At 31.6% G+C, this 13,410-nt stretch overlaps 2 protein-coding genes across 2 annotated transcripts; one reads left to right on the top strand and one right to left on the bottom strand.

Moving 5' to 3' along the window:
* The first annotated feature begins 5,524 nt into the window (after window positions 1–5,524).
* LOC113398110 (uncharacterized) lies at window positions 5,525–7,342 on the top strand. The gene has a single exon (XM_026636697.2). It carries the CDS (start codon window positions 5,704–5,706, stop codon window positions 6,469–6,471), a length of 768 nt encoding a protein of 255 aa, XP_026492482.1. The 5' UTR covers window positions 5,525–5,703; the 3' UTR covers window positions 6,472–7,342.
* A 3,953-nt stretch (window positions 7,343–11,295) lies between these two features.
* Osi10a (Osiris 10a) lies at window positions 11,296–13,410 on the bottom strand. Its single transcript, XM_026636696.2, has 4 exons — window positions 13,028–13,410; window positions 12,735–12,916; window positions 11,983–12,258; window positions 11,296–11,511 (listed from the first exon to the last, which is right to left on the bottom strand). The coding sequence occupies exons 1-4, from the start codon at window positions 13,339–13,341 to the stop codon at window positions 11,300–11,302; spliced, it is 984 nt and encodes a 327-aa protein (XP_026492481.2). The 5' UTR covers window positions 13,342–13,410; the 3' UTR covers window positions 11,296–11,299.

The raw sequence follows: 13,410 nt of genomic DNA, 5'->3' as shown, positions 1-13,410 counted from the left end.
GTAATTTTATTCGCTTTTAAGGATTCAAGTTGGGGTAAGAGTAACTTTATTTTCATTTAAGTGTACAAGTGTGGTCGCGTAGTGTGTACACCGGTTTTCTTAGGTACGCCACTCCGAGGTCCCGGGTTCGATTCCCGGCCGAGTCGATGTAGAAAAAACTTCATTAGTTTTCTATGTTGCCTTTGGTCTGGGTGTTTTTGGTATCGTCGTTACTTCTGATTTTCCATACACACAAGTGCTTTAGCTACTTACATTGGAATCAGAGTAATGTGTGTGATGTTGTCCAATATTTATAATTATTTTTATGTGATTTATCAAGTGTTTAGTGTTTGTTAGGGTTGTAAAGTGTATATTGGATAAAATGATTCAGTTGCATGTGTATTTAATCCGTTTATTTATGTATTACAAGAAGTTGAAATTCATGCTCGTCACGTTAATAGTCTAAATACAAAGCGGGAGAAACTACGAAGTTTAACTATTTCTATGACTAATATTATGTACGAAAATCTCCGGACATCGCTGCATCTTTTGATATAAGTTTTATACATATTTGTTTTGTAGTTCATTCAGTTAGGTAATATGTCAAATGCTTATTTATTCGCTTTATTTATTATTATATAAGTATATAAGTCAACATTCGTCTCATAGATCGATATCTTTACCTACTTCATTATGAATGAAGTAAAAAACGTTGTAATGTAAGTATCACTATCGTGTTTAGTTTTCACAAATTGGACGTGAACTAATATTACGTATACATATTAGATTGGGGCATAATTTATTGAAAGATATTAAATCAATATAAAATTGATTACAATACAAAAACAGATACTATTTGAACAAATTTTCATATATCAATAGATTTTTACCATATAGGAATAATTACGAAAAATATCATCATTACATACTTAGTATAAAACTTAGTCGCTTACCTCTGTCTGTCCCTGTGTGTGCTTAGATCTTTAAAATAACACAACGGAGTTTAATAGATAGAGTGATTCAAGAGGAAGGTTTATGTGTATAATACATGCACATTATAGTAGAGAAACACTGATTATTTTAGAGGTTTCTAAAGTCATGTCGTAAATAAAAACATTTTATTGCGATTACATTGCAAACGCTGACTAAACTCAATGAGATAGATCAAAATAATGTACTACAGTATTGTACACCTCAAAAAGGACTACATAAAGTCAGTGATTTAGGGACAACCAACAATAACCATTTTTTATTTTTTACTTTTAACGAGAAATAATGGCTTATTTACGAAGCAATCTTAAGCAATACAGCATTAATCCTTATCTAATAAAGTACCTTAAATACGTTGTGCATTTCAAATAGATCAATGTGAGCCTTTACAGCATGTAATTTAAATAAATATTTCCGAAGATACGACAGATTTAAAAGGCAGGGACAAAGCGATTAGTATTGTCTAATGACAAAAATCTATGAACTTTGTATATAATGACGTTCTGTAGTATATTTAGTATCAGTATTGCAACCGCGCGAAGCCGGGACGTGTCGTTAGTAAGTCATATATGCAATACAGTTTGAACTTTAATATCACTTCTACAGAGATCAGTTTACTGCGTAACATTTTGTGGTTTTGAACAAGCATGTTCGTTTAGATAATAATCGTTAATCACATATTCTACCAAACAGCAATACTTGAACTTCGCACAGGGGTCATAACATCTCAGTTTCCAAGGTTCTTCAATAGTCTCCTTGAGAGAATACGAATCGTCTAACCAGATGTGGGAGATACACAGATTGTTACGTTTTTTTATAGTATTTTTGAGTAGTTGAAAAACATACCATTCTCATCATCGGATTGTCATCGGACCCATCACATTGAAAAGGGATTAGTAATCATTAAAATATTTCGTTAATACTAAATAAGGGCGTCTAAGGTCAGCGACATCATTCGGAAGTTGATTTAATGCTAACAGTTCAGATTTGAGCAATACATAAGTAGGTGAGAAGAACTGAGCTTACTGTGCATTGCCTTAAATTACACAATTTGTAACATTACATCAGTGAGAGCAAAAAAGAATTAGTATTACAGTGTAAAAACATTTGATTCGATTGCAGGCGAATGTTCAAAATCGATTATCAGATTTACATTACAGGAATGCTCGTCAGTCAGTGTGGTGGGACCGTAACGCAATGCTCAAAGTTGAATCATAGATTGTTACATTTTTTTTTTTTTTTTTTTTTATATTAGAGGTGGCAAACGAGCAGGAGGCTCACCTGATGGAAAGTGACTACCACCGCCCATGGACATCTGCAACACCGGGGGGCTTGCAGGTGCGTTGCCGGCCTTTGATTAAAAGTAATTGCCATTAAAAGTAATCGTCATTATTTATGATATAGGTAGACGAACGGGCACATGTGTCTCATAATGGTGAGTAGTCCCCACTGCCCATAGAAATTGGCTCTGTAAGAAATATTAACCATTCCTTATACCCCTAATGCACTACTAACCTTGGAAAGTAATATGGTATGTCCTTTGAGCATGTTATACTGGCTCACTCGCCCTTCAAACCGGAACACAACAATACTAAGTATGGCTGTTAGGTGGAAGATTACGATGAATGGGTGTTACTTACCCAGTCGAGCCTGCATAGAACCACCAAGTAAAGGGAGGCAGTACTGCAAGATCAAATCTTCGATTGTTATATTACAGACGTGAGCTGCTGAAGGAACATCACCACGGGTTATAAAGACGTATTTTTAGCTTTACATTAGCAGCCTCTAAGTTTCCCATTGCTGGGCTAAGGCCTCCTCTCCCTTTGATGAGAAGGTTTGCAGCATATTCCACCACGCTGCTCCAATGCGGGTTGGTGGAATACACATGTGGCAGAATTTCGTTGAAATTAGACACATGCAGGTTTCCTCACGATGTTTTCCCCCGCCGAGCACGAGATGAATTATAAACACAAATTAAGCACATGAAAATTCAGTGGTGCCAGCCTGGGACCCGAAATCATCGGTTAAGATGCACGCGTTCTAATCACTGGGCCATATCGGCCTTTAAATAAGTGTTATTCGATTTTCATAACGGACCCTGTGGATAAAATGCGTAATGGAAGACCAGGGATTTTAATCCATTAAATTTTTGGTGGTTTTTTAGTCTATCTATGGACGGGAGACTATTTGCCATTAAGCTTCCTACTCTTTGATCATCTGTTGGGTGTTTAAAATGTTCTCTGTCTTAAGTATTACTTCGCGCATATAATATCGTTTGAACAATCTCGTCGTCTTATAATTGAGATCATTACACATCCTGTACATGTTGCGGTTAAACGTAACGAAATAGACAAAACAAAATAGTCTGTTTCATTTATATCTTATATTATAATTATATACGTATAATATTATTATTAAAAGATCTAATTGAATAAAGTATATTTTTATTTATAATCTATAATAATACTACAGATTTAGGCCAATAATATTGTAAAATACCCATTAAAAAATTTGCGAGTAATAAAATACTTTGTAAAACAATTTTCATGAAAATTTAATATGATGGTAATTTATTCCATAAGGACTCAGTCGAGCGTTGAAGGTACGTGTTTTAAGGAGAATAAGTTTTATCCATATTAATATTTAATATAATAAATGCGAAAGTAACTCTGTCTGTCTGTCTGTCTCGCTTTCATGCCAAAACTACTAGACCGATTTAAATGAAATTTGGTACACAAATAGTCTAGAGCCTGAGAAAGGACATTTTTGTTTTGAAAAAAGTGCTGTAAGGGGTTGAAAGGGGGGATGAAAGGTTGTTAGTTGTTGAAAGTATTGTCATTTTTAGAACTAGAAGCATAAAACTTATATTTTAGTCTGTAAACTTATAAACTAACATATCATGATACCCACTAAGGAGCGAATTTTGGAAATTCTACCCTAAAGGGGTGAAATAAGGGTTGAACGTTTGTATGGAAGTCCGTAATTTTTTAAATTAGAAACGTGAAACTTTACATTTGGGATACTGATTAAAAAAGGAGTACATATTTCTTTAAGTGTTTCTGCATATACTACCCTACAGAGGTGAAATAAGGGTTTAAAGTTTGTATAGAAGTCTGTCTTTTTTTAAGATACAAACATGAAACTTTATTTATGGGATACTGATTAAAAATGAGTAAATACGTATTTAAGCGTTTTTTGATATTCTACCTCTGAGGGGGTAAAATAAGGGATGTAAGTTTTTATGGAAGTCCGTCATTTTTGAAGTTAGAAGCATGAAATTTTATTTTTGTGCCACTGATTAAAAATTAGTTGATACGTATTTAAGTGTTTCTGGATATTTTACGCCTAACGGGAGAAACAGAGTTTGACATTTCGTATACAGGTTAGTCTGGAAGTTCGTCATTTTAAAGTTAGAAGCTCGAATTTTTTTTTTGGGCTACCGAATAAAAATGAGTTGATTTGCATTTAAGCGTTTCTGGATATTCTACCCTAAGGGCTGAAATACACACCAATGTGGTATACAAAGAGGTCTTACATTAACGTACTATTTTACATTAATTTGTAAATAAATTCATATTCTACGCGAGCAAAGCCGCGGGTAACAGCTAGTGTTAAAATAATTTACAGTTCAATCTATCAATGTAATAAAACATCCCTTCTTTATTTATTCTTTTTTTAATAAGCCTTAGTATTTTTTTATTTATCAATTAAATTTAAAACTCTCTCAGTCAAGCTTTTGTTAATTAATATTTATACATATTACACACACACATATATATATATATATATATATATGTACAATAAAATTGGAGGGTCTGTTTGTAATATTAAATTACCCGCTTTTTGAATGAATATGTATGTATACACGGTACATATACCAAAAACATTATTTTTTATTTTTTCTGTCTGTCTGTTTGTTCCGACTTATCTCTCGAACGGATGTACCGAATTTGACGGGACTCACTGGCAGCTGATGTAATAAGGAGTGACTTAGGCTACAATAATAACTATTTTGTAAAATTCAAACGCGCACGAAGTCGCGGGCCCAGCTAGATATAAATAAGAATACAAAGAATTTTGCAAGTACATTTTTATAATATCGTTTTTGTTTATATTATTTTAAGTACATGTACTAGAAAAAAAAATTGTATATATGTAATTTTTTTATATTGATATTCGTAAGTTTATTTTTGAAATATAAAAATATATGATGTCAATTAAAAAAACAAGTAAACGGTATTTAACAATTGTATTAATTAATATTTTTTATGGTACACCAATACTAAAAAATCAAATTTGACATTTGGATTAAGAAAAGCATGAGATGCAACAGGTTAATTTATAAATTGCAGACGTTGTAGAAGGTTCGAGACGAATGGAAAAAATGAAATTTGTTTATACACAATAATAAAAATACGGATTTTATTAAAAAATACTAAAACTTCACTAACCTTGACATGGGCAACGTTATCCTCAGCACGAGATCGACCACCGCTGACCAGCACATTGCCACCGCACGCACACACGCGCCAAAATCCACGTGCACATACATGCCTCAGTGCACGACGATACGATGCAACGATTGCACGCTCTAAAAGATTTATAGATAAATGCAGTTCCCGGTGAAAATAGATAAATGCCAGTGCTCATGTGTTTTCTACACATTTCAATAGGCGCAAGCGCATTGACTGGACACGTGTGACGTTGACGGGACAGCCACCGTTATTTTACAAAATGGTTCCCCGCGGGATACTCGTCCTGTGCTTTAGTGTCGTCCTGGCTTCGGCTACGGCTGACACCTTCGGAGTCGGCATGAAGCTGCTCAGACGGTTGTATGATGACTGCGAGAAGTCACAGGAGATCACGAAATGTTTTAAAATCCAAGCAGTTAAGTTGGTGGATCGTGCTGCTAGAATGGAATCACTTCCACTATTCGACGGCTTTTCCTTAAAGCGGATCGCGGACCACGGTAGAGCGTTTCCCTCATCCATACCAGAAGGTGACTTGAATTCTTTAAGTTCAGAGGAAGTCGACAAACTTCTCAATCTAGCAACGTCGAAGCTGATGCAAACGCATCGTGTTATAATATCACCTACTAATATTGGAACGGACGTCGGCCGGTCAATGAACGAGGCTAGAAGTAAATTGAAGAAAATGATAGGGCCGATATTAGCTGGGGTAGCGATCAAGGGAGGTTTCTTGGCCATGGCATTCCAGGCTATCGCTCTGATCGCTGGTAAGGCGTTGCTGATTGGTAAGATTGCTTTACTATTATCCGCCATTATCGGATTGAAGAAACTGGTAGCAGGAGGAGAAGCGCACGAGAAAACAACGTACGAGATCGTGAAGCATCCACAGGTTTCACAGAGCCACACTTACTCATCCTCACACTACGGCAACGACTTCGACACGACTGGTCCAGGAGGTCACTACAGAAGAAGCGTCGAAGAGGAAGCTGCAGCTCAGGATAGAGCTTACAGAGCTTACGCAAAGAAGCAGTAAGCGGTAAAATCTGGTAGAAGATGACTTACGACTCCCTTTACAAAATACAGCAACGACAAGGCATTTTCACAAATGAAACAACCTCCCATGTCAACATACGCGTTGGCGACTTCGCACTCGCAAGCTGGAGACTAGTATTCATTTATATTAATTTATTATAAGTTATACGACTCTATTTAAACTGAATAGGTATTATTTAAGTGTTATTTAATTATGTTAATCGTAAGACGCTTGCTTATCCCAAATATATAATCGCATTCAATTGAATTTAGTTATGTAAAAAGGGTTAAATAATTGTGTAATGTGTGTTGAATAATTTATATTATTTAATTATTTTTTTTTAATAACTATTGCACCAAATAATTCTAGTTAATGAAATATGTTACGTAAGGATATTTATTGATTTTATTGTTACGGTGAATAATTAATAACTAGGCTAGTCGACGGGTACTGTGCATTTTCTATTTCAAAGATTACAGATGTCCAATTTTGTAAGATACATAGATTAAGTATATAATTTAATAATTAATTTATTATATTCGCTGGTATGGTGCGTTGCTGTTTGGAATATTATTAGTTTTAATAATTTATTTATTAATATTTATTGAGTCCTATATAATTTTATATTGTTATATTTCATCATATATAAATTGTCAAATCATGACAAGGTGGTTACGCGAGTACCTTTTTGTTAATAATATTATGTATTTTATATTATATTACAAAATACTGTATTATGTATGGTATATTAATATTATATTTTGTGTAACTATTATTATAGTATAATAATACTTTTGGAACATTTATAAAAATTATGTAATATTATGTTATATTGAATGGTGGGTATATTCTAAATGTTGAATGAGGAGATGTGAAAATTTGATAAATAATTTAAAACGGCGCATTGTTTTATTTAAAATATACGTTTAATTGAAATTATTTAAACTTAAATGGTCAGTGAAATTATAAAATTTTTAGTATGATCGTTTTTTTATTTCAATATTATAAACATATTACAATTGTAAGAAATATTATACATAAGTTGTTTCCGGCACACTAACATAATATTATTAATAATACAGATACTCAAGACGGATAACTATTTTACTACGTAGCTGTTCATGGTTGGCGTATCATAGTTACTGAGAACGTTTATGTTATTTCTAGATATCCAATTACTTATATTTCATATAATTATTATTATTACAAACCGTGTAAAATTAATTATCTTATTTACATTCCATGTTTTCTCCTTTTTTATGTCTAAATAATTTATATATTCGTTAACAAATGATTTGAGCACACCTTGAATGATATTAGTTTAAAAAACACATCTAATAATAGAAAACCACAGATAAAATACATATCTTACATAGTCATACAGAATCAGAAAATTGTTCTTGAATGTAATTATAAAAAAATATATTTAGTATACGTATGCGAAATCTGTAGAATTTTTTGCCTTCCTTGATGAATCGAGGAAAAAGTCATAAACTTTTGAACTCCTACCTATGGTAAAAAAATACATTTACGGAATTTTGTCAGGTGAGTATTACATTTTTCGTTTCACAAATTTTGCTTATATTATTGCAAAAATAATGCTATCGGTATATATATATAGTATTTATTTATTAAATAAGGTTATTTTGGCTTCGATTTTATAATCATTGAAGTAAAGAACAACGCGGAATGGTATTAAGTTAAAAGGTTTAAATAAAATAATTTTTATATAATATTACTTATTAATTAACACGTAATCTTTAATATAAAGAAAGTTGGTGGAAATTGTATCTTAGGAAGATTAAAGTCTAATATTATATTTCATTAAAAAAAAAAAACAATTTTATTTACTTTAATTTGTTAATTGAGGTTCTATTATAATAATAGTAGGTACAATGAATTGTGTGTAAGGGCTTTTCTCGTGAGATTTTTTTTTATTGAATCATTTGCAATAGTGAAATAAATAGTTCACTAAATTGTATATGATGAGGAGGCAGTGTTTTTTGTACCTAGTATGAATAAAAAAATAAAAATTGTAGACTTAATGCTTCTATTATCTAATGTAAGGGGACTCAGGTCATCCTTATGTTATGTTAAATATATTGAACTCGCATTAATCTAAGTACCCGGATAATCATTTACGCATAGTAATTTAGTAATTTTATTTTGTGAAAAATTGCGCTTTTTTCTCAAACAGAACTATATAAATAAACCTAAAATGAAAACTTTATCTAAATACAAAATTTGAGCCAAATCCTTAGAACCGTTCCGAGATAGACGAAGTAAATTTATACAAAAATATATGCACAAGTATTAATCATTTAACATTATAATTTTAAATAAAGCTCTGATATAATTAACGAATAATATCTTAATTTTATATTAAGATATGATTAGTTAAAACATAAATATTTACTACATAGGAATATTCATTAACTTTTTTGAAAAACACATATAAAATTAAACATACATTACAATACTTTAGATAGATAGATAGATAGAAGTTAAATAAATTATTCTATTTCAATTTCTTGAGTTATATATTCTTTGAATCATAGATGTTATCTTTGATTTTAAGAAAACGTAATTAGTATTTTTTTAATAAAATTATATGCAAGATAATATCGTCGAAGATTAAATATATGTATACTAGTAAAATGCGTAAAAATGAGGTTAAATATCACGCATCATATAAAACAAATGTTTTATCCTATAAATCACTACGCAAGAAAAATCCACATCTACTAATAATATTCATAGAGTCTTAATTGGAGCAGATCCGTCCAGTTAGCTAGCCCAATTCATTCAATACTGTTACTATAAGAAAAATATTGAGAAAGCTTAGAATATGTTAGATCACGCAAACTATGAAGTTGAGCATGTAGCGTTTGCACGCGAAGATAACATAGTTGTTAATAATAATGAAAAAAATGATGAAAGTCAAGCCGTTCGAGAAGTGGTGGTACGTTATAAATCTCGACGAGACGACACGGAGATAAATAATAACGTCGGAGTAATTAGATTGGAGACGGAAGGATTTATGTATTTATCGGTCAATTATTAGGAACTTGAAGTTGTGAACCGAACACTTGGAGATTATGAACAAGATATAACGTTTATAGTTGTAGTGTCTTGTGCGAACAAGATCTAACGTTTATTGTCATTAGTTAATGCTTGCAAGTACGTGGTTTTTAGCTGTGTTATTTAAATTGCAATGTCTAATCTTGCAAGCTTACGACTATTCCAAAGTTGAAATTTTACATTTTGGTTTCGATTGTGATGTATTTTAGTGATAAATATGACTTGATCGTATATCCAAGATTAACTTCAGACGAGGAAACCTTCTTAGTATCAATTTATACATATAATAAAGCACTAGAACACGTAAACTTAGTCTGTGATAAGATATAAATTTAAAAAAAGAACAAGGAATTCTACTTATTAATCATCTTTGGCAAGATTGGTTCATTTATTTTATGGCGTGTGTCTTCGTTATTTTACGCAAAATATTCTTAGAATTTTATGCTTGATGTAAAATACGAAAAGGAATGATTGGAAATTATTGTAGATATGCATAAATTACGTGACTAGTAATTATACTCAACAGTTGATGTCTTTCTTAATTCTTCTTTTAATACAAATATTCATTGCTTGTTTATGCGAGACATTGATGTTTGATATTTAATTCCCTTTTTTATTGATTTATTATTAGTTTATTTGCTTTAAATTTATAAACTGAATGTGAATATATATATATATATATAATAGACTAGATTTTATGGTCAAATATTTTCGTTATTTACATTCCTATATTTCGCAGAACGTATAATGCAAGGGATGACAGTTATAAAGATATATAAAACATTTAATTAATGTTTTAATCCACCGTGGCCATACTCAATGGACACTAGCTCGATATACGTAAATAAAAGTCCATCTATTCCTTCACTCTTATAACCTTATGGACTTGTCCACAGGAAATCACCATTACTTTTTACTAGCGTGGCTTATTCCAAGCTTGGATTTAACCGGGGTAATTAAGTTTAACTGGAGTTTAAACCCATGATCTCGGGATCTTCGGACTTATAAGCTAGCCTGTACGGACATAATGGCTAATGATCTTATCATTAGTATGGTTCATTTTATTACCAAACAAACCGTAATAATTCATACCTTATACTGTTTTTATATCTTATTCGGAGTTTACCTTTAAAAATTATAATATTAGTAAATTTGAAATATTTTAAAACTGGCCTCCAGAAGTCTAAACATTCAACATTAAAGCAATAGAATCTATACCATGGCCTAGGATAATATACAAGTAGATTTGATAGAGAAAATAATATAACAATTTTCTCATTTCCATAGGAAATACATCCTACTACTGACCGAGTAAGTAACAAGTGAGTTAATAGTAGTTTCAAGTTATTCAGAGCGTAAAATCGGATAGACAATACAGTTGGCCCGGTTTACACATGTACCATTGAAGTATAGAAGAAAAAGTATTATTTATTGATGGTGATATCGTTGAACTCATCAACAATAAGTGTGAAAATGAAAACGATGCGAATAATAAAGAATAATATTTAATCATTAAAGATAAAATTTAAATCGATGTTAATGTAGAAGTAGCAGATGAAAAAAATATAAAATTAAATAGGTGATTGAGAATCTTGTTGTGAAACTTGTTGTGAAAATTTCGTGTAGCATTCGATCGTCTTCAGATAAAATTTGACTTATTGACTAGAAAATTTATAATTCACCAATTGTTGATCATTTCCAATTAGCTATTTATAGATCACGAATAATTTATATGTTTATTAACTAATTAAACATTGATAGGTATCCAAGCGAAGTTCCTTGCATTTCTTATTTTCGTATCTTCTCTATGATCGCCTACGTCTTTCTTGGTTATGAATAGTCTTTCCAATCTGTCTCTTAGTTCATCTGGCGTGATAGGGGAAGCAGTGGATTGTTCAGCTGCTTTTTCTTTATTAAAGTAATCGCCATGGTGAAGATGTCTGTTGTCGCGATAGTATCCTGGAAATGTGACTTAAATCTAATTCGCAATATTTGATGTACTGTGGATGGGTTTTAGCAAAGCCACTATTAGTTGAACCTATTATCAGTTTGGCAATAAATGATTAATTTTCGTGGATACTTACAAACTTTAATATTACGAAAAATATCTCAAGCATTTCCATAATAATAAGGGGATGGCTTTGTTATTCTACAACTGCATGAAGTTAAGGGACCTGTGTTTGGAAAAGTAAGTAATCGAAATCTTCAAAATTTTCTGGTCATTGTGGTGATGATGTTAATATATGCTGTATATTAAAATTATAGTGTCTTATTTAAATGAAATTTTCAGGATATTGTTCTACTAGATTTAAATATCGTGTCTATGTTTGTAAATAAATGTGAAGGGCTACTTCCTCTTATTGCTTCTCTTAATATTTTATGTGACATTTAATTTTCTTAGTAAATTATAATAATATTTTTTTTATATACCTCCAGAACTGTGGTGACCTTGGTATTGACCAAGATTTTCATGTGAAGTGTATGAAGATAGACTAGGGCTGCCAAAGCTGTTGAAATAAGAAGATCCACCACCCCATGCTGATCCTCCACTAAACAACGTAACAGCTAATAGGGCTAATTTCGCAAGAAGGAAGGCTTTTTTGCTTGCCAGCAATAGGAGACCAAGTAGTAGCGGAAGAAGTGTAGTAATATGAAACTTAAGCCCCAATAGAAATGGTACTAGTAAGTTTCTAGCCAATAAGCGACCTGAAACAATAAGATATAAACCAAAAAAATATTATTTTTTTCATGTCGTTATCCTATAAACATAATATAACATAAGCTTAATAGTTCTAACGTTTATCAATAGATGGCGTGCAATGTCAAGTTCAATGTTGCGATGGCCTTGGATCGGGTCAGCGCTAGAAGTTTTGAAATTAATCGAGAGATGGCGTTGTTGAAAAATTTCATAAAATCAATAATCTTTATTCAAGATAGAAGTATTATTACATGCACTTATTGATTGTTAATAAATCTATCATCGGTTCGGAAAAAAGTTCAGGGCAATTTTTATTAAGTATATCTTTTTTAATCGCATCATTCCCAAGGTATGTTATTAATTTAAGAATTCGTAAGGTTTATAATATTCTTTAACAAATTATTATTATTTTAATATTAAAATTTACTTTACTTAAAAATTCTTTGCAAAAGTAAATCGTCGGGTTTTTAATGCATTTTCTTACCAGTCGTTACTTCTCCTTGTTGATGATATGTTCTGTCTTTTATTCTTGGATCAATAACAAATTCTAAAATACCATTGGCAAGAGTAGGACCTATTCTCATAACTAATCCTGGATAAAATGTTCCAAGATCCCAATGTAACGAACGTTTTGAGATTAAGTTACTAGCATCTTCCATTATAGACCTGAAATTAAAATATTTCAAATTTGGAAAAAAAAATATAGAAGAAACAATATAAATTAGTATATATTATTTTAATCCTCCAAAATGAAAAGTAATTAAATAATTGTTCTACCGGAAGTCCATAGGATCTTTGTCAAGGAAATTGCCAAAATTCCTAGGAGTCTTGTCATCTCGAACAAAAGACACACCAGTTGCCAAACTAAAAGTTTCTGTTTCGTCGTAATCGTTCAATTTATTTAACAATTCCTTTCCAAAGCATACGCCTATTTCGGAACGTCCAGAACCACTCAAGCACTGATTCAACTGTGATCCTTCAACATTATTTTCCTTCAATTCTTCGCCTTCCTGTAATTGTATCGGCATAATTTCCACAGTCACCGATAGAATAATAAGAATAACAAATTTGGCTGCTAATTTTTCAGCCATTTTAAAAATGGTCGAAATCTTCGCCAAAAAGCGATCATCAGTTTTTACAGGCACCACTGTTTACTCTGA

Source organism: Vanessa tameamea, chromosome 24 (genome assembly GCF_037043105.1).
Source record: "Vanessa tameamea isolate UH-Manoa-2023 chromosome 24, ilVanTame1 primary haplotype, whole genome shotgun sequence".
Classification (NCBI taxonomy): domain Eukaryota; kingdom Metazoa; phylum Arthropoda; class Insecta; order Lepidoptera; family Nymphalidae; genus Vanessa; species Vanessa tameamea.
Note: the sequence above shows the minus strand (reverse complement) of the source record. Positions and strands in the feature narration are given on the sequence as shown.

Bases quoted from the DNA above. Each gene is read 5' to 3' on its own strand.
- LOC113398110 (XM_026636697.2), top strand. From the start codon at position 5,704: ATGGTTCCCCGCGGGATACTCGTCCTGTGCTTTAGTGTCGTCCTGGCT.
- Osi10a (XM_026636696.2), bottom strand. From the start codon at position 13,341: ATGGCTGAAAAATTAGCAGCCAAATTTGTTATTCTTATTATTCTATCG. The intron at 12,917-13,027 runs GTAGAACAATTA...TTTTAATTTCAG, and splicing joins AAAGATCCTATGGACTTCCG to GTCTATAATGGAAGATGCTA. The intron at 11,512-11,982 runs GTATATAAAAAA...TCACATTTCCAG, and splicing joins AGGTCACCACAGTTCTGGAG to GATACTATCGCGACAACAGA.